The sequence below is a fragment of the Scyliorhinus torazame genome, unplaced genomic scaffold (assembly GCF_047496885.1).
Source record: "Scyliorhinus torazame isolate Kashiwa2021f unplaced genomic scaffold, sScyTor2.1 scaffold_318, whole genome shotgun sequence".
NCBI classification, from domain to species: Eukaryota; Metazoa; Chordata; class Chondrichthyes; order Carcharhiniformes; family Scyliorhinidae; genus Scyliorhinus; species Scyliorhinus torazame.
Window position 1 is genome coordinate 208193 of NW_027308045.1, and position 22923 is coordinate 231115.

Below are 22923 nucleotides of genomic sequence, written 5' to 3' on the forward strand. Positions count from 1 at the left end.
ACCAGAACCCAGAGAGAAGAAGAGAGGGAACAAGCAGCTCAGAGTCAGATTACAGTTAGCTCTGCCATGGTAAAGGGACAGGGCAAAGCAGCTGAGCTAAAATAGCTAATATATCTAAGGAAGACTAGAATTTCAAGAGTAGGCAGAGTCATCTCAGAGTCAGCTCAGACACTGCCAGCAAAGCCAGCTCTCACAGCTCGGTACATGGGAAAGATAGGACATAGCAACCGAGCAGAACAGTGAATACATCTAAAGAAGACCAGACTTTTAAAAGATTGATTGTCAAGGTGGGCCTGAAGGTCCCTTCAACCAACCAGAAGGATTCAGAAGCAAGATCTTTTTACTTTTCTGTAAAGACAGTGATTGCATCTTTTAAAAATGACAAAAATATATATAATAATAAAATAACTTAATTTAACCTGAAATAGTGGTTATTCCAAAGTCTACTTTACTTACTTTGCAATGCGGGACCCAGGATCGATGCTACTAAGTGGTAAGTAGATGAAATCTTCGGTGAAGGTATGGGTTATACCGGGGATAACTTGAAGATATAGTTTGACCTGAATAGCACCCACTGAAGCCTGCACGGAGTCAGGGAGTGCGAATCCCTGTTCACCATTTAGAATGTCGGCCCTTTTTGGTATAGGGGGACGTCTAAGAATAGTGGTGAGTTTTCAACAACACGGGACATCACAGTAAAATGAACCAAGACCCACACCTTGCTTGCCGATAATTTGCAGTATGCAGGCACCCATCATGAATGTGAGATCATCACCACAAAACACAACACAGGCCCATTTATTCCCAAGACACCTCCCAGGAAAACAGATAGTGCACCCCAGAGACCCCAGCCCACAGATACGTGCGCACCCCTGAAGATTTATGTGGATGGCACCTCAACAGTGTTAAATGGAAAGAGAATTACCGGTTGCGGTATATATGTAGAGGACGCGCAGGGATGCGCCCTAGATGAAATTTCATTAAAGTTGCCAGGACACTTAGGCTCGCAGGCAGCAGAGCTGGCAGCAATTGCATACATTGTAGACCACCCTGACTCGTTCCCGACCCCAGCAGACACCTATTCAGACAGCTTGTATGTATGTAATAGTTTGACAGAGTTCCTACCATTCTGGGAAACAAGAGGATTTGTTTCCGCGGACGGTAAACCCCTACCCTCAGCCCGATTACTCCACCATATCTTAGAGACAGCGAAGGATAGGAAATACGGAATAATTAAGGTCATCACTGTTCTTCCCCCGCTGGTAACGTTAAAGCAGACGCCCTAGCGAAGGCAGGCTCCAGGCATGGTTAGTTTTGGAAACCCCCGAAAGCATCCCAGTACACACAGTTCAGATCTCACAGACCAGTATTCAGGATTTAGCGAAGGCCCAGAAAGAGGATGAGAAACTCAGGGAAGTTTTAAAGCGTTCATTCCCAGTCCCGTATGATAAATACAAAAATGCAATAAACACACACGACGGTGTGATTTTAAAGGATGCCATTTATATAGTTCCCAGCCAGGACAGGAACCAGATCATTTGTCAGTTCCATGACAATCATGGACACCAAGGAATTGAACCCACCCTAGCCCACCTCAGACCGCTTTCTTGGTGGCCTGCTTTAAACATCGATGTAACACACTACATTGAGAATTGCTTAATCTGTGCCCAGAACCATCCGGACAGATATGCGAAAACGGCTCAACTTAGTCATATCCACCCCGTTAATGGACCCTGGATAAATCTCCAGATAGATTATATAGGACCCCTACCCCCGTGCAGAAATGGTTACAAATATGTGTTGGTGGTCATAGACACCTTCACAAAATGGGTGGAAGCATTTCCATCGCGAACTAATATGGCCTAGACAGTGGTTAAAATATTAACATACCACAACTCTACAAGATGGCACCTCCCCCGTAGTATAGAGTCCGATCAAGGCTCCCATTTCACAGGACGTGTAATGAAAAACGTCCTCACGATTTTCGGCATTAGACAAAAGTTCCATATCGCATACCACCCCCAGTCAAGTGGTATTGTAGAACAAATGAATAGGACATTGAAAGCCACCCTCAGGAATATGGTACAGCAGAATAACAGCACCTGGGATTCAGTACTCCCATTTTCTTTAATGTTTATTAGAAACACGGTATCCACGTCCACAGGATACACCCCCCATACCCTCATGACCGGACGCCCCATGAAAGGCACTGAGTATTTATGAGGACTGGATTTGGCCAGCCCTGCAGTTACAGCCCTCACGCATGAAAATGCGGTTAAACAACTGACACAGAATATAAAGGCAGCCCAACTCACAGCAGCAGTGAGACTTGGAACCAGGAAGAAATAGAGCAAGGCTTGTTCCGACAAAACAGTACACGCCACTGAGTTTACAGTAGGGCAACAAGTTATGCTTTCCCTTTACAACCCCAGTTCATTCCTTTCCCCAAAATTTTCCGGACCGTACTCCATTTCGGACAAAGTCAGCCCCTCAGTATACAAAATAACCTATCCCAATGGTAAGTCTGCATGGTTTCATATAAACCACCTCAAGGCTTACGGCTCGCAGCAAAGCCGCACACCACATCCTGCTCGCAGCAGCAGACGAGCACGCCCCGCCCACAGATGATGAATTCCTACCCTCCCCACAACCACTCCAGCCCGCCCTCAGACACGACTTCAACTCCGCCCCCAGAGACACGATTCCGCCTCTCCCTTCCCTCAACCAGCAGCGACAGCGACAGTGATAGCGATTACGATGACGATAGCTACAGTACACCACGTGACGACTATACCCCTGTACCAGGCCCTACTCCCAGCGAATCTGAGCATGATTCTACTGACCCATTTGAGATTACTTATATCAAAGCCCCTGACCCAGACCCACCACCCGATGATTATGGATTGAAGCATCGTAGCTCCAACCTCGACACACGATTCTGGCGCCGAGACAATTCATTCAGGCTCATCCGGAATGATGAGATGGACGCCAATTCGCCCCAAGCAGCTTTAGCACGGTTACTACAGTCAAGAACTTGGCAGCCGGGAGAAGGTGATGACATAGAGTCTGACTCCCACCAAACAAATCCCTTTGCGACTCTGTTCGCTATTGAGAAGTGATTTGTCCAAGGTGTCCAGATGATGGAGAAAAAAGGAACTGATGGAGAGATACAGTGTCCTTTCTGATGGAACCTGCACCATGTTTGTTGAATGTTTGTTCGTTAGTGTTAACGTTAAGTGTTGTTCGGTAACTCAAAAGTTTTCACGGCCCCACGTGACCATTCCTTTGACGCCCAATGCCTTTTAGAGGGACAAGTTTGTCCCCAGACAATAGTTCAGAGGAACTAGTTTATCACCAGAAACCAGTTTAAAGGTACAAGTTTGTCTCCAGACAACCGTTCAGAGGAACTAGTTTGTCGACAGAACACGACTCATAGCTACTCTCCTGATTCGAGAGGAAGCCCCCACGATGACCACATTCTTACCCGTTTTTGCCGGTTGCTCAGGCAGTGGAGAAACGGCATTGGTCCCCGCCCTGCCTGAGGATCCCCCTCTGGTCAGCTACGCTCGGGTAGAGCACAAACAACATTGATCACCGTCCTACCCGGGGATTCCACCCATTTCTTACCCGCCGCGGCCCATGCGCACCCCATTTTGGCTCATTACGTTCTAAATTCTTTTGTTTGGTTTTGGCAACCCTTAGGTTGCTTCCCTATGCTATTTACATCCTCAAACACTGGGATGGTAAATCACACAGGCTGCGAGACGGCTCGCAGTACGGCAGTATTTTTCTTAGATGTCTAGTCCAAATATTCGGTTTTTAAAGAAATGAGGGAGTCACAGATGGTGACCAATTATAAAGGGAAATTGGCAATAAAGGACAGACAGACAGACATACGAGATCTTAAACAAGATAATAACAGAAATTATGCTTGTGTTCACAGAACTCCGGAACCTCAAGAACCCCAGAGGAAGACAAAGAAGTAGACCGACAAAGATGAAGACAGCCTTCTTGTTCACATGGATCTTAGCGGAATCCCTTCAGTTGTGCGCGGACGTTATCCTCCTGACCCCTACCACTCAAACTGTAAATGATTCCCACCCCTGCAATACACGGAACCCTGAGATAACTAACCCAGCGACAGCTAGCAATACCCCGACCTGGTGTGATAAGATTATCACCTGGTACTCACTCTCATATATAGTCGGAGCATTCTTAGTGCTGGCGATACTTTGCAGTGTCGTGCAAACGTTTAGAGTTAGGAAATGGCGAAAGAGAGCATATCGCTTTCGCACCCCGGTATACAGGTTTAGGTCCCCCATTTTCGGATTTCACCAAACCCCCCACCCATTGGGACAGATTAAGGAGCATCCATTTTGTTTTATGCATTCTGTGGAATAAAGAGATGTAAACCTCTGTGTCTGACTGTCAGGTCAGAGAAATTTGTGTGCTGCTATTTTGTACAGGTTAAGATGTATAGATTTTTGGATTGTTTGAATGAGGATAGTTTATTGAGAATAGTTAGAGGTTCCAGTTTTTTATTTTTCTGTAATGTATGTATTAATGACATAGCGCCCCGTAGAGTTTTATGACAATGAATGTATTTAAAATGGTTTAGGTAAAATTGTGTTGCATAGGATAGGACAGTGTAGAGCCTAAGTATGGGTGCCCCGGTTGGTCAGAGGATGAAGACGACGTAGTAGTGTGATCCTTCACGCTTCGCGTTGAGGATCACAAGGAGGGTGTGTAGCCATCTGGGATGGCCACGTCCCGATTACAAAATGGACACTTACAAAGAATGCAGGGAAAATTGGACAATACTAAGAAACAAGCGGGTGCAAGGTCTGTCTGTTGATTAGAACCTTACGCTCCCAGACAGGACAGAAACTGCTAAACAATCTACATACTAATGAGCCATCTCCGGGGACAAAAGGGAAACATTTCGATCCACAATGTTAAGGCAGACACCCCGGCACCAGAAGAGACTAAAACAAAGCAGCCCAACGGTCACCTACGACACGCCCAGCAATCAGGGAACCACCCCTCTATTGGAGGAAGATCGATACGAATGATTGGGAAAGGCCCAATTAATTGAGGCCAATTTCAAGGCCCGCCCAAAAGCGCGCAAAGCCCTTTTTAGTACAAAAGGTATTCCCCAAGGGAGAATCTTTCTTCTTTGGCTTTGGCTCTCAGCGAAGAGAGAGACCAGCCTAGCAGCTACACCAGACCAAGTAAGTTCCAAGCCAACGCACGCTACGAGATAGATGCTCCTAGTTGCTATGCTGTAAACAACTCAACCCAGCAGACTCAGAACCGAGCAACGACCATTGTTCCTCTGACTGAGTGGGCACCCAAAGCTAAGTATAGGCTTTAGTAATAGTGGTAGTTTAGTTTGTAGAGTTTATGCGTGAGTAGATTTGACTGTGTGTAAATAAATGAGCATTGCTTTTGCACTTACTAACTGGTGTATCGAGTCTTTGATCAGTATTCGGTTCTGAACCCTGTGGCGGTGTCGAAAGATACCTGGCGAGTCTTGAGCAAACGTAATTAAACAGAGCCAAATTAAAGTCAAACAGCCAATCAGCAACAGGACCTCCTCCCAAGTTAGGTGTGAATTCTCACCTTAAGACAATTAATTCTGCTCCTAGTATAAAATTGACACAGAAAAGCCAAGAATATCTGGGGTGGACTCCCCCTGACCTTTAAGCTAGGTTTTGGGGGCAGTGTAGGACTTCCATTGACTCCGGTCGAAGAAGGTCACAAATGTAAAAATGTCTTTCCGGTGTTCCGGTCCCTTCATGATCGCGCTCCTTTCTATCACCTTGAGCCCTATAATCCTCTTGAGAGCTCTGCATTCATCTCACTCTGACCTTGTCCATCTGCTATTTCACCCCACTGCTGACTTCAGCTAGAGAATTCCTGAATACCCTCCTTAAAGTTTACCCCCACATATAAACTAGCAGAGATTTCTGTCAATCCTCTCACTACTGTAGTGATAACTCAATATACAGGATGAATGTATGTGAATGTAGTACAGTCATTTTCAACACTAGATGTCTCATTGTCAGATGATATAAGAACTAGATTCCTGCTCTTTCTCAGAGAGTGTGATCCAGGATAGTGAACAGACAAGCTGGAGGGAGAGAAGTTCGAACTACTTTATAATAATATTGTATAGTGAGATAGTTATTTGTATTCTATTTCATTTCTTTTGTTAGTTCAGTATTGAGTACAAAAGGACTCACAATTCTTGTTTATATTATTCATTAAATGATTAATCTTTTACAAGAAGACTACTGATCATTTTATCATCGGTATAGTTCAAAAAGTAATATATATATTTTAGAGAAGGGATTATTTAAAATTTTACAAGTATTTCTTTATTTTCCTTTGACTACATTATTCTCTGATTATGTTCATGTGAAATGCCTTTCGGACAATTTATAATATTAAAGGTGCGACATAAATGCAACAAAAACAGAAATTATTGGACAATCTCAGCAGGTCTGACAGCATCTGTGGAGAGAAAAGGAAGTGTGGATGATTCTTTGTCAAAGCTGGAGAGAACTGGAAAAGAGGTCAGATTTATACCTCAATGGGCAGCACGGTAGCACAAGTGATTAGCACTGTGGCTTCACAGCGCCAGGGTCCCAGGTTCGATTCCCCGCTGGGTCACTGTCTGTGCGGAGTTTGCACGTTCTCCCCGTGTCCGCGTGGGTTTCCTCCGGGTGCTCCGGTTTCCTCCCACAGTCCAAAGACGTGCAGGTTAGGTGGATTGGCCATGCTAAATTACCCGTAGTGTCCATAAGGGTTGGGAGGGGTTATTGGGTGGAAGTGAGGGATTAATGTGGGTCGGTGCAGACTCGATGGGCCGAATGGCCTCCTTCTGCACTGTATGTTCTATGTAATCTATGTAATATACTGTAGCGGGGGGCGGGGGGTGGAGCGGTGGGGCTGGATAGGGGGTCAACGATAAGTGGAGATACACAAAGATGTTGAGGACAGAAGATAAAAGGAGTGTAAATGGGGGTGTTTTAGTCTAAGAAGGATGATGATACTCAAAAGTAATTCACTGATTGTGAAACACATTGGGACATTCCTGTGGGGTGTGGTAAGATGTTACATCAATACAAACTCTTTCTTGCTTCCTTCCTGTTCAATTCCTGTCGATTCACTTTAATGCCACGGGCATCCCAACTCATTCTCTGCTCCAGCTGCCTCTTGTTCATGTTGCCACTCTTCTCCCTTCCCCCCTCAATCCTCGCTGTCATTCTTACCCCCTCACCCGGTTCATGGTGGGTTTCTGCTTTCAGTTCAAACTACTGCACGTGTCTCTACCGCATCCTCCCCCCCTCCCCAACCCCCCACCGACCCTCCCTCACACTCAGTCTCTAGCTTCAGAAACTACTTTTCCTTCTCCCCACTTTAATCTGGCACTCCTCTGCTACATTCCATATTACATTCACTCCTGTCCATCCCAGGTCAGGCTGTGCTCTCCCTGTGATTTATCGTTCTGGTTGTTTTAGTTTATTTTGTTCAAACGTAAATGCTGAAAATCAGCATTTTACATTAATAAACCCCTCCGAGGTTACGATGGAACACAGAGTAAAACTTTCTCCCTTCAAAGCTGCAAATGACCTGGGGCATTGCAGAATACAAATAGAAAATTCATATTTCACTTTGAATCTTCAATGGAAGCTGAATGGAAACAAAATTAAATTTTTATTTGAATTAGTACCTAATTTGAACCATAACCAGATCATTTTGCCTCATGTCACCTGCCCCATCGCCAGTCTTGCTGCATCCTAATTCCTCAGGATAAGGAATCAGCATTTCCTGCGATACTGAAACAATCTGTACCCACCCGCAGGAAGACCTGGGTAATATCCAGACTAGAGCTGATAAGTGGCAGTAACGAGACACATCATTCTGACTGCAAACTGTACTGCTGTTCCTTCACTGTTTTCAAGCCAAAACTCTGTACTCCCTTCCTAACAGCACTGTGGGTGTACCTACATGAGACAGACTGCTCAGTTCACAGGGCTCACCGCCAACTTCTCAAGGGCAATTCGAGATGGGGAATCAATGCTGGCCCAGCCAGCAATGCTCAGAAACCCCAGAACAAAGAGGAAACAAATCCCAGTCCTAGTGTTTGAACTGCTTTGTAATGTCTGCTATTTTATTCCTGAAAACAGCTCCTTGTTCAACAGTCTACAGATAAATTCCAGGACTAAAGTGATTTCAGTGAAATTTACCTCATAGTGCTGATCGAATGAAATGTGTTCCGAATTCCTTTCACAGTTTTAATTCAGCTTTTATAATGCGATTGAGGAGAGTATTTGTTGTGTTGTTTTCCAGCTCTGTTTTGCTTTCCTGCAGTGAATTTCTTCAAATCATTTCCTCAATGAGAATTGAAACTGAAACTAAAAAACGTAGCTGTGAAGCAAACTGTCTGAGCAGGAAGGAATGCTGCCAATACGGTCAAACTGTGCTTTACCACAGAAAGCCAGATTAGAGAAAAGAGTCACTTGGCCCTTTAAGGAAAATACCTGTATCCCCTGGATTACATGTCGCTGACATGGGATGATATCCCCTGGATTACACGTCCCTGACATGTGACCGTATTTCCTGGATTACACATCCCTGACATGTGACCATATAGCCCTGGATTATACATCCCTGACATGTGACCATATAGCCGTAGATTAAACGTCCCTGATATGTGACCATATCTTCCCGGATTACACATCCCTGACAGTATTGTGGGTGTACCTATATGTGCTAGACTGTGCCAAGGCAAAAAAAAAAACCAATGGCACTGAAGCAAGTGGAGAAGAGCTCTGAGAAGGAGCACGCAATGTACTGCCTGAATGTAGTCTAGTTAAATAAGACAGCCTCCATTGAAATCTTGTTGTCTGAACTGTAAACCCTCAAAATTAAAAGTTGACACCGGAACCTCAATGACAGTTATGGGGGAGAAGACCTTCAATTCGCATTCGTGAGGGAGCTCAAACTTTAGATTTGAGCAGTATGACGATCAAGCTGCCAACTTACACGGGAAACACCATGAAATTACTTCGGACCACGAACACACCAGTGGCTTCTCAAGAGCAAAAGGCCCAGAGAATCCATTGAATCCCTGCAGTGCAGAAGGAGGCCATTCAGCCCATAAAGTCTGCGCCAACCCTCTGAAAAAGCGGTCTCCCGCCCTATCCCGATAACCAGTTTACCTAACCTGCACATCTTTGGACTGTTGGAGGAAACCGGAGCACTCGGAAGAAACCCACGCAGACACGGGGAGGACGTGCAAACTCCACACATTCACCCAAGGGCCTGGCACTGTGAGGCAGCAGTGCTAACCGCTGGGCCACCATCTGTCTTGGTTATCGTAGAGGGGCACAGGCCCAGCCTAATGGAGAGAGAATGGTTGCAGCAAATCAAACTTAAATGGCTGGAAATGTTTTGAATTTCCAACAATGTCCTTCGACATGTCCTGCGAAGGTACAAGGGCATTTTCCACAGCGAGCAAGGCTGGATCAAAGGTGTGAAGGCCAAAATGAATGTCAAACCAGATTTGACACCCAGGTCTTTTAGAGCCAGACCAGTCCCCGATGTTCTGCATCAAAAGGTTAAAGTTGAGCTGCAGCAATTAGAAGAATCAGGAATAATTACAACAGTTACGCTCTTAGGGTGGGCAGCCACCATAGTCCCTGTCCTCAAGCCGGATCGACCCATGATAATCTGTGGGGACCACAAGTTAACCATTAGTCAGGCTGCCCAGGTGGAATGCAATGCGATCCCCACAATTGAAGACCTCTACACCAAGTTTGCAGGAGATCTTTAAATTAGATCTCAGCCACCCATACCGATGGGTGGAATTGGACAAAGAGTCCCAGAAGTTTGCCATGATAAATACAAATAAGGGCCTATTTCAGTATGCTTGGCTACCATTTGGCATCGTGTCAGACTGCGCTATTTTCCAGCAAACAATGGAAAACCTCCTTCAAGGGCTCCCAGAGTGATGATGGTCTACCTCAATGATGTTTTAATCACTGGGACGACTCTCGAAGAACAAAGAATAAAGAACAATACAGCACAGGAACAGGCCCTTCGGCCCTCCAAGCCTGTACAGGTCATGTTTTGCCAAAAATCCTCAGCACTTCCTTGTGGCATATCCCTCTACACCCATCCTATCCATGTGTTTGTCAAGATGCCTTTTGAACACCGTTCATGTATCTGTTTCCACAACCTCCCCTGGCAACGCAGGCACTCACCACCCTCTGCAGAAAAAGCCTGCCTTGCACATCTCCTCTAAACTTTGCCCCATGGACCGTAAACCTATGCCCCCTGGTGACTGACCCCTCCACCCTGGGATGTGCCTGTCGTTCCACTCTATCTATATCCCTCATAATCTTGTAGACCTCTATCAGGTCACCCCACAACCTCCATCTTTCTAATGAAAATAGTCGGAGTTTATTCAGTCTCTCCACATAGCTAACACCGTCCAGACCAGGCACTATTTTGGTAAACCCCCTCTGCACCTTCTGCAAAGCCTCTACATCCTTATGGTAGTGTGGCGACCAGAATTGCGTGCAATATTCCAAGTGCGGCCTTACCAAGGTTCTATACAACTGTACCATGACATGCCAGTTTTTATACTCAATGCCCCGTCCAGTGAAAGCAAGCGTTCCGTATGCTTTCTTGACTACCTTGTCCACTTATGTTACCACCTTCAAAGATCTGTGGACATGTACGCCCAGATCTCTCTGACTTTCTATATTCCTGGTTTGCCATTTACAGTATATTTCCCCTCTATGTTAGACCTACCAAAATTATTACCTCACATCGGTCCGTATTAAACTCCATTTGCCATTTCTCTGCCCAGGTTTCCAACCTGTCTATTGTTGCTAACTTTTGGTTGGCTCTTAATTTGGTTCTGTTTTATCACGTTTGCTCAAGAGTCGCCAGGTATCTTTTGACACCGCCACAAGGTTCAGAACTGAATACTGATCAATGACTCGATACACCAGTTAGTAAGTTCAAAAGCAATGCTCATTTATTTACACACAGTCAAATCTACTCATGCAAAAACTCTACAAACTAAACTACCACTATTACTAAAGCCTATACTTAGCTTTGGGTGCCCACTCAGTCAGAGGAACAATGGCCGTTGCTCGGTTCTGAGGCTGCTGGGTTGAGTAGCAACTAGGAGCGTCTAACTCGTAGCGTGCGTTGACTTGGGACTTACTTGATCTGATGCAGCAGCTAGGCAGGTCTCTCTCTCTGGTGAGAGCCAAAGCCAAAGGAGAGCCTTTCTCCCTTGGGGGATACCTTTTATACGGAAAAAGGCTTTGCGTGCTTTTGAGCGGCCCTTGAACTTGGCCTCAACTAATTGGGTCTTTCCCAATCATCTGTATCGATTTTCCTCCAATAGAGGGGTGGTTCCCTGATCGCTGGTCATGTCCTGGTGACTGTCAGTCTGCTTTGCCTCAGCTTATTCTGGCGCCGGGGAGTCTACCTTAACATTGTGTATCTAAATGTTTCCCTTTTGTCCCTGGCGATGGCACATTAGTATGTAGATTGTTTGGTAGTTTCTGTCCTGTCTGAAAGTTGAAGCTTCTAATCAACAGATCTAGAGGGTGGCATAGTGGACTCACGGGCGCTGTGTATCCTCGCTCCTGAACCAAGGGCGACCACTCAGCGCAGACGGCCCACCATTAATCGTATGGAGATTGGACTTAATTGTTGATTATTTGTTTCTCGTCATGCCGCGGCAGTATCCGGATCTTGCCAATGGAAACGGGCTGCTTAGAAACCAATTGGAACCCGACGTAGTTCCCGATGTCAGCCTCTCCCCCATTCTAACTGGCACGCTCATTTTCGCGTCCGCCGCAATGTGGCCAGTACATTGCGCCTGATATCGCTGTCCTTATAGCCAGCCCAAAACTCTGTACTCTCTTCCTAACAGCACTGTGGGTGTACCTACATGAGACAGACTGTACAGTTCACAGGGCTCACCACCAACTTCTCAAGGGCAATTCGAGATGGGGAATCAATGCTGGCCCAGCCAGCAATGCTCAGAAACCCCAGAACAAAGAGGAAACAAATCCCAGTCCTAGTGTTTGAACTGCTTTGTAATGTCTGCTATTTTATTCCTGAAAACAGCTCCTTGTTCAACAGTCTACAGATAAATTCCAGGACTAAAGTGATTTCAGTGAAACTTACCTCATAGTGCTGATCGAATGAAATGTGTTCCGAATTCCTTTCACAGTTTTAATTCAGCTTTTATAATGCGATTGAGGAGAGTATTTGTTGTGTTGCTTTCCAGCTCTGTTTTGCTTTCCTGCAGTGAATTTCTTCAAATCATTTCCTCAATGAGAATTGAAACTGAAACTAAAAAACATAGCTGTGAAGCAAACTGTCTGAGCAGGAAGGAATGCTGCCAATACAGTCAAACGGTCACCCCACAACCTCCATCTTTCTAATGTAAATAGTCGGAGTTTATTCAGTCACTCCACATAGCTAACACCGTCCAGACCAGGCACCATTCTGGTAAACCCCCTCTGCACCTTCTGCAAAGCCTCTACATCCTTATGGTAGTGTGGCGACCAGAATTGCGCGCAATATTCCAAGTGCGGCCTTACCAAGGTTCTATACAACTGTACCATGACTTGCCAGTTTTTATACTCAATGCCCCGTCCAATGAAAGCAAGCGTTCCGTATTCTTTCTTGACTACCTTGTCCACTTATGTTACCACCTTCAAAGATCTGTGGACATGTACGCCCAGATCTCTCTGACTTTCTATTTTCCTGGTTTGCCATTTACGGTATATTTCCCCTCTATGTTAGACCTACCAAAATGCATTATCTCACATCGGTCAGGATTAAACTCCATTTGCCATTTCTCTGCCCAGGTTTCCAACCTGTCTATTGTTGCTAACTTTTGGTTGGCTCTTAATTTGGTTCTGTTTTATCACGTTTGTTCAAGAGTCGCCAGGTATCTTTCGACACCGCCACAAGGTTCAGAACCGAATACTGATCAATGACTCGATACACCAGTTAGGAAGTTCAAAAGCAATGCTCATTTATTTACACACAGTCAAATCTACTCATGCAAAAACTCTACAACCTAAACTACCACTATTACTAAAGCCTATACTTAGCTTTGGGTGCCCACTCAGTCAGAGGAACAATGGCCGTTGCTCGGTTCTGAGGCTGCTGGGTTGAGTAGCAACTAGGAGCGTCTAACTCGTAGCGTGCGTTGACTTGGGACTCACTTGATCTGATGCAGCAGCTAGGCTGGTCTCTCTCTTTGGTGAGAGCCAAAGCCAAAGGAGAGCCTTTCTCCCTTGGGGGATACCTTTTATACGGAAAAAGGCTTTGCGCACTTTTGAGCGGCCCTTGAACTTGGCCTCAACTAATTGGGTCTTTCCCAATCATCTGTATCGATTTTCCTCCAATAGAGGGGTGGTTCCCTGATCGCTGGTCGTGTCCTGGTGACTGTCAGTCTGCTTTGTCTCAGCTTATTCTGGCGCCGGGGAGTCTACCTTAACATTGTGTATCTAAATGTTTCCCTTTTGTCCCTGGCGATGGCACATTAGTATGTAGATTGTTTGGTAGTTTCTGTCCTGTCTGAGAGTTTAAGCTTCTAATCAACAGATCTACAGGGTGGCATAGTGGACTCACGGGCGCTGTGTATCCTCGCTCCTGAACCAGAGGCGACCACTCAGCGAAGGCGGCCCACCATTAATCGTATGGAGATTGGACTTAATTGTTGATTATTTGTTTCTCGTCATGCCGCGGCAGTATCCGGATCTTGCCAATGGAAACGGGCTGCTTAGAAACCAATTGGAACCCGACGTAGTTCCTGATGTCAGCCTCTCCCCCATTCTAACTGGCACGCTCATTTTCGCGTCCGCCGCAATGTGGCCAGTATATTGCGCCTGATATCGCTGTCCTTATAGCCATCCCAAAACTCTGTACTCTCTTCCTAACAGCACTGTGGGTGTACCTACATGAGACAGACGGCACAGTTCACAGGGCTCACCACCAACTTCTCAAGGGCAATTCGAGATGGGGAATCAATGCTGGCCCAGCCAGCAATGCTCAGAAACCCCAGAACAAAGAGGAAACAAATCCCAGTCCTAGTGTTTGAACTGCTTTGTAATGTCTGCTATTTTATTCCTGAAAACAGCTCCTTGTTCAACAGTCTACAGATAAATTCCAGGACTAAAGTGATTTCAGTGAAATTTACCTCATAGTGCCGATCGAATGAAATGTGTTCCGAATTCCTTTCACAGTTTTAATTCAGCTTTTATAATGCGATTGAGGAGAGTATTTGTTGTGTTGTTTTCCAGCTCTGTTTTGCTTTCCTGCAGTGAATTTCTTCAAATCATTTCCTCAATGAGAATTGAAACTGAAACTAAAAAACATAGCTGTGAAGCAAACTGTCTGAGCAGGAAGGAATGCTGCCAATACAGTCAAACGGTCACCCCACAACCTCCATCTTTCTAATGAAAATAGTCGGAGTTTATTCAGTCACTCCACATAGCTAACACCGTCAAGACCAGGCACCATTCTGGTAAACCCCCTCTGCACCTTCTGCAAAGCCTCTACATCCTTATGGTAGTGTGGCGACCAGAATTGCGCGCAATATTCCAAGTGCGGCCTTACCAAGGTTCTATACAACTGTACCATGACTTGCCAGTTTTTATACTCAATGCCCCGTCCAATGAAAGCAAGCGTTCCGTATGCTTTCTTGACTACCTTGTCCACTTATGTTACCACCTTCAAAGATCTGTGGACATGTACGCCCAGATCTCTCTGACTTTCTATTTTCCTGGTTTGCCATTTACGGTATATTTCCCCTCTATGTTAGACCTACCAAAATGCATTATCTCACATCGGTCGGGATTAAACTCCATTTGCCATTTCTCTGCCCAGGTTTCCAACCTGTCTATTGTTGCTAACTTTTGGTTGGCTCTTAATTTGGTTCTGTTTTATCACATTTGCTCAAGAGTCGCCAGGTATCTTTCGACACTGCCACAAGGTTCAGAACCGAATACTGATCAATGACTCGATACACCAGTTAGGAAGTTCAAAAGCAATGCTCATTTATTTACACACAGTCAAATCTACTCATGCAAAAACTCTACAAACTAAACTACCACTATTACTAAAGCCTATACTTAGCTTTGGGTGCCCACTCAGTCAGAGGAACAATGGCCGTTGCTTGGTTTTGAGGCTACTGGGTTGAGTAGCAACTAGGAGCGTCTAACTCGTAGCGTGCGTTGACTTGGGACTTACTTGATCTGATGCAGCAGCTAGGCAGATCTCTCTCTCTGGTGAGAGCCAAAGCCAAAGGAGAGCCTTTCTCCCTTGGGGGATACCTTTTATACGGAAAAAGGCTTTGCGTGCTTTTGAGTGGCCCTTGAACTTGGCCTCAACTAATTGGGTCTTTCCCAATCATCTGTATCGATTTTCCTCCAATAGAGGGGTGGTTCCCTGATCGCTGGTCGTGTCCTGGTGACTGTCAGTCTGCTTTGTCTCAGCTTATTCTGGCGCCGGGGAGTCTACCTTAACATTGTGTATCTAAATGTTTCCCTTTTGTCCCTGGCGATGGCACATTAGTATGTAGATTGTTTGGTAGTTTCTGTCCTGTCTGAGAGTTTAAGCTTCTAATCAACAGATCTAGAGGGTGGCATAGTGGACTCACGGGCGCTGTGTATCCTCGCTCCTGAACCAGGGGCGACCACTCAGCGAAGGCGGCCCACCATTAATCGTATGGAGATTGGACTTAATTGTTGATTATTTGTTTCTCGTCATGCCGCGGCAGTATCCGGATCTTGCCAATGGAAACGGGCTGCTTAGAAACCAATTGGAACCCGACGTAGTTCCCGATGTCAGCCTCTCCCCCATTCTAACTGGCACGCTCATTTTCGCGTCCGCCGCAATGTGGCCAGTAGATTGCGCCTGATATCGCTGTCCTTATAGCCAGCCCAAAACTCTGTACTCTCTTCCTAACAGCACTGTGGGTGTACCTACATGAGACAGACGGCACAGTTCACAGGGCTCACCACCAACTTCTCAAGGGCAATTCGGATGGGGAATCAATGCTGGCCCAGCCAGCAATGCTCAGAAACCCCAGAACAAAGAGGAAACAAATCCCAGTCCTAGTGTTTGAACTGCTTTGTAATGTCTGCTATTTTATTCCTGAAAACAGCTCCTTGTTCAACAGTCTACAGATAAATTCCAGGACTAAAGTGATTTCAGTGAAATTTACCTCATAGTGCCGATCGAATGAAATGTGTTCCGAATTCCTTTCACAGTTTTAATTCAGCTTTTATAATGCGATTGAGGAGAGTATTTGTTGTGTTGTTTTCCAGCTCTGTTTTGCTTTCCTGCAGTGAATTTCTTCAAATCATTTCCTCAATGAGAATTGAAACTGAAACTAAAAAACATAGCTGTGAAGCAAACTGTCTGAGCAGGAAGGAATGCTGCCAATACAGTCAAACGGTCACCCCACAACCTCCATCTTTCTAATGAAAATAGTCGGAGTTTATTCAGTCACTCCACATAGCTAACACCGTCCAGACCAGGCACCATTCTGGTAAACCCCCTCTGCACCTTCTGCAAAGCCTCTACATCCTTATGGTAGTGTGGCGACCAGAATTGCGCGCAATATTCCAAGTGCGGCCTTACCAAGGTTCTATACAACTGTACCATGACTTGCCAGTTTTTATACTCAATGCCCCGTCCAATGAAAGCAAGCGTTCCGTATGCTTTCTTGACTACCTTGTCCACTTATGTTACCACCTTCAAAGATCTGTGGACATGTACGCCCAGATCTCTCTGACTTTCTATTTTCCTGGTTTGCCATTTACGGTATATTTCCCCTCTATGTTAGACCTACCAAAATGCATTATCTCACATCGGTCGGGATTAAACTCCATTTGCCATTTCTCTGCCCAGGTTTCCAACCTGTCTATTGTTGCTAACTTTTGGTTGGCTCTTAATTTGGTTCTGTTTTATCACGTTTGCTCAAGAGTCGCCAGGTATCTTTCGACACCGCCACAAGGTTCAGAACTGAATACTGATCAATGACTCAATACACCAGTTAGGAAGTTCAAAAGCAATGCTCATTTATTTACACACAGTCAAATCTACTCATGCAAAAACTCTACAAACTAAACTACCACTATTACTAAAGCCTATACTTAGCTTTGGGTGCCCACTCAGTCAGAGGAACAATGGCCGTTGCTCGGTTCTGAGGCTGCTGGGTTGAGTAGCAACTAGGAGCGTCTAACTCGTAGCGTGCGTTGACTTGGGACTTACTTGATCTGATGCAGCAGCTAGGCAGGTCTCTCTCTTTGGTGAGAGCCAAAGCCAAAGGAGAGCCTTTCTCCCTTGGGGGATACCTTTTATACGGAAAAAGGCTTTGCGCACTTTTGAGCGGCCCTTGAACTTGGCCTCAACTAATTGGGTCTTTCCCAATCATCTGTATCGATTTTCCTCCAATAGAGGGGTGGTTCCCTGATCGCTGGTCGTGTCCTGGTGACTGTCAGTCTGCTTTGTCTCAGCTTATTCTGGCGCCGGGGAGTCTACCTTAACATTGTGTATCTAAATGTTTCCCTTTTGTCCCTGGCGATGGCACATTAGTATGTAGATTGTTTGGTAGTTTCTGTCCTGTCTGAGAGTTTAAGCTTCTAATCAACAGATCTACAGGGTGGCATAGTGGACTCACGGGCGCTGTGTATCCTCGCTCCTGAACCAGGGGCGACCACTCAGCGAAGGCGGCCCACCATTAATCGTATGGAGATTGGACTTAATTGTTGATTATTTGTTTCTCGTCACGCCGAGGCAGTATCCGGATCTTGCCAATGGAAACTGGCTGCTTAGAAACCAATTGGAACCCGACGTAGTTCCCGATGTCAGCCTCTCCCCCATTCTAACTGGCACGCTCGTTTTCGCGTCCGCCGCAATGTGGCCAGTAGATTGCGCCTGATATCGCTGTCCTTATAGCCAGCCCAAAACTCTGTACTCTCTTCCTAACAGCACTGTGGGTGTACCTACATGAGACAGACTGCTCAGTTCACAGGGCTCACCGCCAACTTCTCAAGGGCAATTCGAGATGGGGAATCAATGCTGCCCCAGCCAGCAATGCTCATACCCCCAGAACAAAGAGGAAACAAATCCCAGTCCTAGTGTTTGAACTGCTTTGTAATGTCTGCTATTTTATTCCTGAAAACAGCTCCTTGTTCAACAGTCTACAGATAAATTCCAGGACTAAAGTGATTTCAGTGAAATTTACCTCATAGTGCTGATCGAATGAAATGTGTTCCGAATTCCTTTCACAGTTTTAATTCAGCTTTTATAATGCGATTGAGGAGAGTATTTGTTGTGTTGTTTTCCAGCTCTGTTTTGCTTTCCTGCAGTGAATTTCATCAAATCATTTCCTCAATGAGAATTGAAACTGAAACTAAAAAACATAGCTGTGAAGCAAACTGTCTGAGCAGGAAGGAATGCTGCCAATACGGTCAAACTGTGCTTTACCACAGAAAGCCAGATTAGAGAAAAGAGTCACTTGGCCCTTTAAGGAAAATACCTGTATCCCCTGGATTACATGTTGCTGACATGTGACGGTATTCCCTGGATTACACGTCCCTGACATGTGTATTTCCTGGATTACACATCCCTGACATGTGACCATATAGCCTTGGATTATACATCCCTGACATGTGACCATATAGCCCTAGATTAAACGTCCCTGACATGTGACCATATCTTCCCAGATTACGCATCCCTGACAGTATTGTGGGTGTACCTACATGTGCTAGACTGTGCCAAGGCAAAAAAAAAACAATGGCACTGAAGCAAGTGAAGAAGAGCTCTGAGAAGGTGCACGCAATGTACTGCCTGAATGTAGTCTACTTAAATAAGACTGCATAACAAACCTGCCTTGCACATCTCCTCTAAACTTTGCCCCATGGACCGTAAACCTATGCCCCCTGGTGAATGACCTCTCCACCCTGGGATGTGCCTGTCGTTCCACTCTATCTATGTCCCTCATAATCTTGTAGACCTCTATCAGGTCACCCCACAATCTCCATCTTTCTAAAGAAAATAGTCGGAGTTTATTCAGTCTCTCCACATAGCTAACACCGTCCAGACCAGGCACCATTCTGGTAAACCCCCTCCGCACCTTCTCCAAAGCCTCTACATCCTTATGGTAGTGTGGCGACCAGAATTGCGCGCATTATTCCAAGTGCGGCCTTACCAAGGTTCTATCCAACTGTACCATAACATGCCAGTTTTTATACTCAATGCCCCGTCCAATGAAAGCAAGCGTTCCGTATGCTTTCTTGACTACCTTGTCCACTTATGTTACCACCTTCAAAGATCTGTGGACATGTACGCCCAGATCTCTACCTGTTTTCCTGGGGGATGTTTTGGGAATAAATGGGCCTGTGTTCTGTTTAGTGGTGATGATCTCACATTCATGAGGGGTGCCTGCATACTGCAAATTATCGGCAAGGAAGGTGCGGGTTTTGCTTCTCTTTACCGTGATGTCCCGTCCCTGCAAAAGAAGGGTCCAATGGGCTGCGCGAATCTGGCTGACTGTGCCATCTTTAAGTCAGTCGTCTAACAATAGCTGTGTCGGTGTGTGTTCTGTGAGGATGGTGATGGGGTTGAGTCCTGTAATGTAGGCAAAGTATTGTACTGCCCAAAAAACTGCGAGCAAGTGCCTTTCACAGGCAGAAAATCCTTGCTCTACGGGGTCTAACATGAATCAGGCGTATGCAACGGGGCGTAACTGGTCATGGCGTTCCTGGAGGAGCATGGCCGAAAGGGTTCGATCAGTGCTTGCTACCTCGATAGCATACGGGGAATGTGGATGTGGAACCTGTAGTGCGGGAGCTGTGCTGAGTGCTCTTTTTAAAGCATCCACGGCATCTGTATGCTGTGGAAGCCATTCCCAAGGTGCCTGCTTCTTGAGAAGTTCGGAACGGGGCGCTGCTTTAGTGGCGAAACCATCAATATGGTTTTGGCAGTAGCCAACCAGTCCTAAATATGACCGGAGGATGAGACATTGTGGGGAAGGGGCAATTTGACGATCGAGTCAATTCTCTTGTGCTCGATCTCGCGTTTACCATGAGTGATCACTGTTCCCAAGTAAATCACTTTTTCTTTCAAAATCTGGACCTTCTTGGGGTTGACTTTACAACCAATTTCTTTTAAGAGTGCTAGAAGTTCGGCGAGAAGCGAAATGTGCTCTCCCTTTGTGTCTGTCTGTAATAACAAGTCGTCTACACACTGGACCAGACAATTGGGGTGGGAAAATTTTGCTAATCCGTTTGCCAGCTGTTGGTGGAAAATGGAGGGGGAGTTGTGGAAGCCTTGTGGAAGGCACGTCCACGTGTATTGTTGCCCTTGGAATGTAAAGGCGAATTTGTACTGGCACGCTTTAGCCAATGGAATGGACCAGAAGCCATTACTAATGTCCAAAATCGAAAACAAATTTGACTGGAGTCTGTGTTTGAGCATGGTCTCGGGACACATGGCAACGGTGGGGGCTGCTGCTGGGGTTACTTTGTTCAGTTCCTGGTAATCAATGGTCAGTCGCCATGATCCATCCGGTTTCCTGATGGGCCAAATAGGTGCGTTGTTTGTGGAGGCTACTGATCTGAGTACACCTCGATCCAACAACCTCTCTATTACTTTGGAGATTTCTCCCTCTGCTTCCTGGGGAAATCCGTACTGCTTCTGGGGTTTAAGGTCAGGACCTGTAATGTTCACAAAGCCAGCCAAATTGCCACAGTCATGCTTGTGCTGTGCAAATGCTGCTTTATGTTCCTGCAGGACTGCTCTAACCTGTTTGTCTGCACTAATCGCTCGAGGGTCGAACCAGAAGTCTCCTACTGAGCTAATCCTGTTTACGTATTCTCCTACTGTGAGCGTGGTGGGGGCTCATGCTACCTTTGCCATTTTCCATACACACTTGTTCACTGGGTCGAAAGAAAGGTTATGGGAGGTCATGAAATCGATCCCAAGGATATGTTCTGCTGTCTGGGGCAGATCAACTAAAACTACGGGGTGCTTGGTCGTGATGTTACCTATCTGTATTGCTATAGGGGCTGTGATGTGTCCCTGTTGTAAATGTCCTGTAAAACCGCTGAATGTGATGGTATCTGTTGTGGGCCACATGTCTCGCTGAAACATCATGGAGAAATTAAGTGTGGTGCGGGACCCTCCAGTGTCCCAAAGGAATTCTACGGGTTGTCCCCAGACTTTGCCTGCTACTACCGGTCTACCGGACTTGTCCCAAAGGGTGTCGCAGACCTAAGTTGGGGAGCCCAAACACCGTCAGTCGGTGCCGTTAATGTCTGCATTCTCTGAACGGGTGTTAACACTATGGATCGGCTTTGCCCTATTCTTGTTTAGGGTGCCTGTCTGTTGGCTTCTCTGCTGCTTTTTGGGCGTGTTGCACTCTCGTGCAAAGTGTCCTAGCTGTCCACAATTATAACATTCTTGAGGTTTTGGCTGGGGTTGGCTGTTCCTGCCCTCATTTACCCACGTAGGGTTCTGGTGTGCTTTAACTGGGTTCATCTCTGCCTGCTCTTCATCGGGTGTTATAAATGCGGTTTTGCCTGCAATTGATTGCTCCCAAGCGCGGGACAATCTCTTCAAAACCCATTTATCATTGCGGGCCTCATCTGAGGGGTCATAATTTGCGCAAGCTTTTCGTCCTGCTTCTGTGGCGTGGGAGACTAGAATTCGGGTCCATTTGACCATATTATCTGGGGACAAATGGGCGCGGGCTAACTCTCCGAAAACTGTGGTGAAGTGAATCCACAAACGTCCAGCAAACGCTGTGGGGTGCTCTGTCTTCTTTTGCCTACACTTAAAAGACCATAAGGCAAAGGAGCGGAAGTAAGGCCATTCGGCCCATCGAGTCCATTCCACCATTCAATCATGGCTGATTTCAACTCCATTTACCCGCTCTATCTCGATAGCCCTTAATTCCTCGAGAAATCAAGAATTTATCAACTTCTGTCTTAAAGACACTCAACGTCCCGGCTTCCACCGCCCTCTGTGGCAATGAATTCCACAGACCCACCACTCTCTGGCTGAAGAAATTTCTCCTCATCTCTGTTCTAAAGTGACTCCCTTTTATTCTAAGGCTGTGCCCCCGGGCCCTAGTCTCCCCTGCTAATGGAAACAACTTCCCTACGTCCACCCTATCTAAGCCATTCATTATCTTGTAAGTTTCTATTAGATCTCCCCTCAACCTCCTAAACTCCAATGAATGTAATCCCAGGATCCTCAGACGTTCATCGTATGTTAGGCCTACCATTCCTGAGACCATCCGTGTGAATCTCCGCTGGACCCGCTCCAGTGCTAGTATGTCCTTCCTGAGGTGTGGGGCCCAAAATTGCTCACAGTATTCTAAATGGGGCCTAACTAATGCTTTATAAAGCTTCAGAAGTACATCCCTGCTTTTATATTCCAAGCCTCTTGAGATGAATGACAACATTGCATTTGCTTTCTTAATTACGGACTCAACCTGCAAGTTTACCTTTAGAGAATCCTGGACTAGGACTCCCAAGTCCCTTTGCACTTCAGCATTATGAATTTTGTCACCGTTTAGAAAATAGTCCATGCCTCTATTCTTTTTTCCAAAGTGCAAGACCTCGCACTTGCCCAAGTTGAATTTCATCAGCCATTTCTTGGACCACTCTCCTAAACTGTCTAAATCTTTCTGCAGCCTCCCCACCTCCTCCATACTACCTGCCCCTCCACCTATCTTTGTATCATCGGCAAACTTAGCCAGAATGCCCCCAGTCCCATCATCTAGATCGTTAATATATAAAGAGAACAGCTGTGGCCCCAACACTGAACCCTGCGGGACACCACTCGTACCGG

At 45.9% G+C, this 22923-nt stretch overlaps 1 protein-coding gene across 1 annotated transcript in view; it reads right to left on the reverse strand.

Annotated features, from left to right (window-relative positions):
- Positions 1-18425, reverse strand: part of LOC140406147 (interferon-induced protein with tetratricopeptide repeats 5-like) — a 30357-nt gene extending 11932 nt beyond the window's left edge. Inside the window, exons 1-5 of the mRNA XM_072494288.1 lie at positions 18311-18425; positions 16283-16450; positions 14255-14422; positions 12226-12393; positions 8256-8423 (exon numbers count right to left, since the gene is read on the reverse strand). Coding sequence (XP_072350389.1) covers positions 8256-8260 — 5 coding nt within the window. The 5' untranslated portion in view covers positions 8261-8423; positions 12226-12393; positions 14255-14422; positions 16283-16450; positions 18311-18425. The remainder of the gene's footprint in view (positions 1-8255; positions 8424-12225; positions 12394-14254; positions 14423-16282; positions 16451-18310) is intronic.
- Between the last annotated feature and the right edge of the window lie 4498 nt (positions 18426-22923).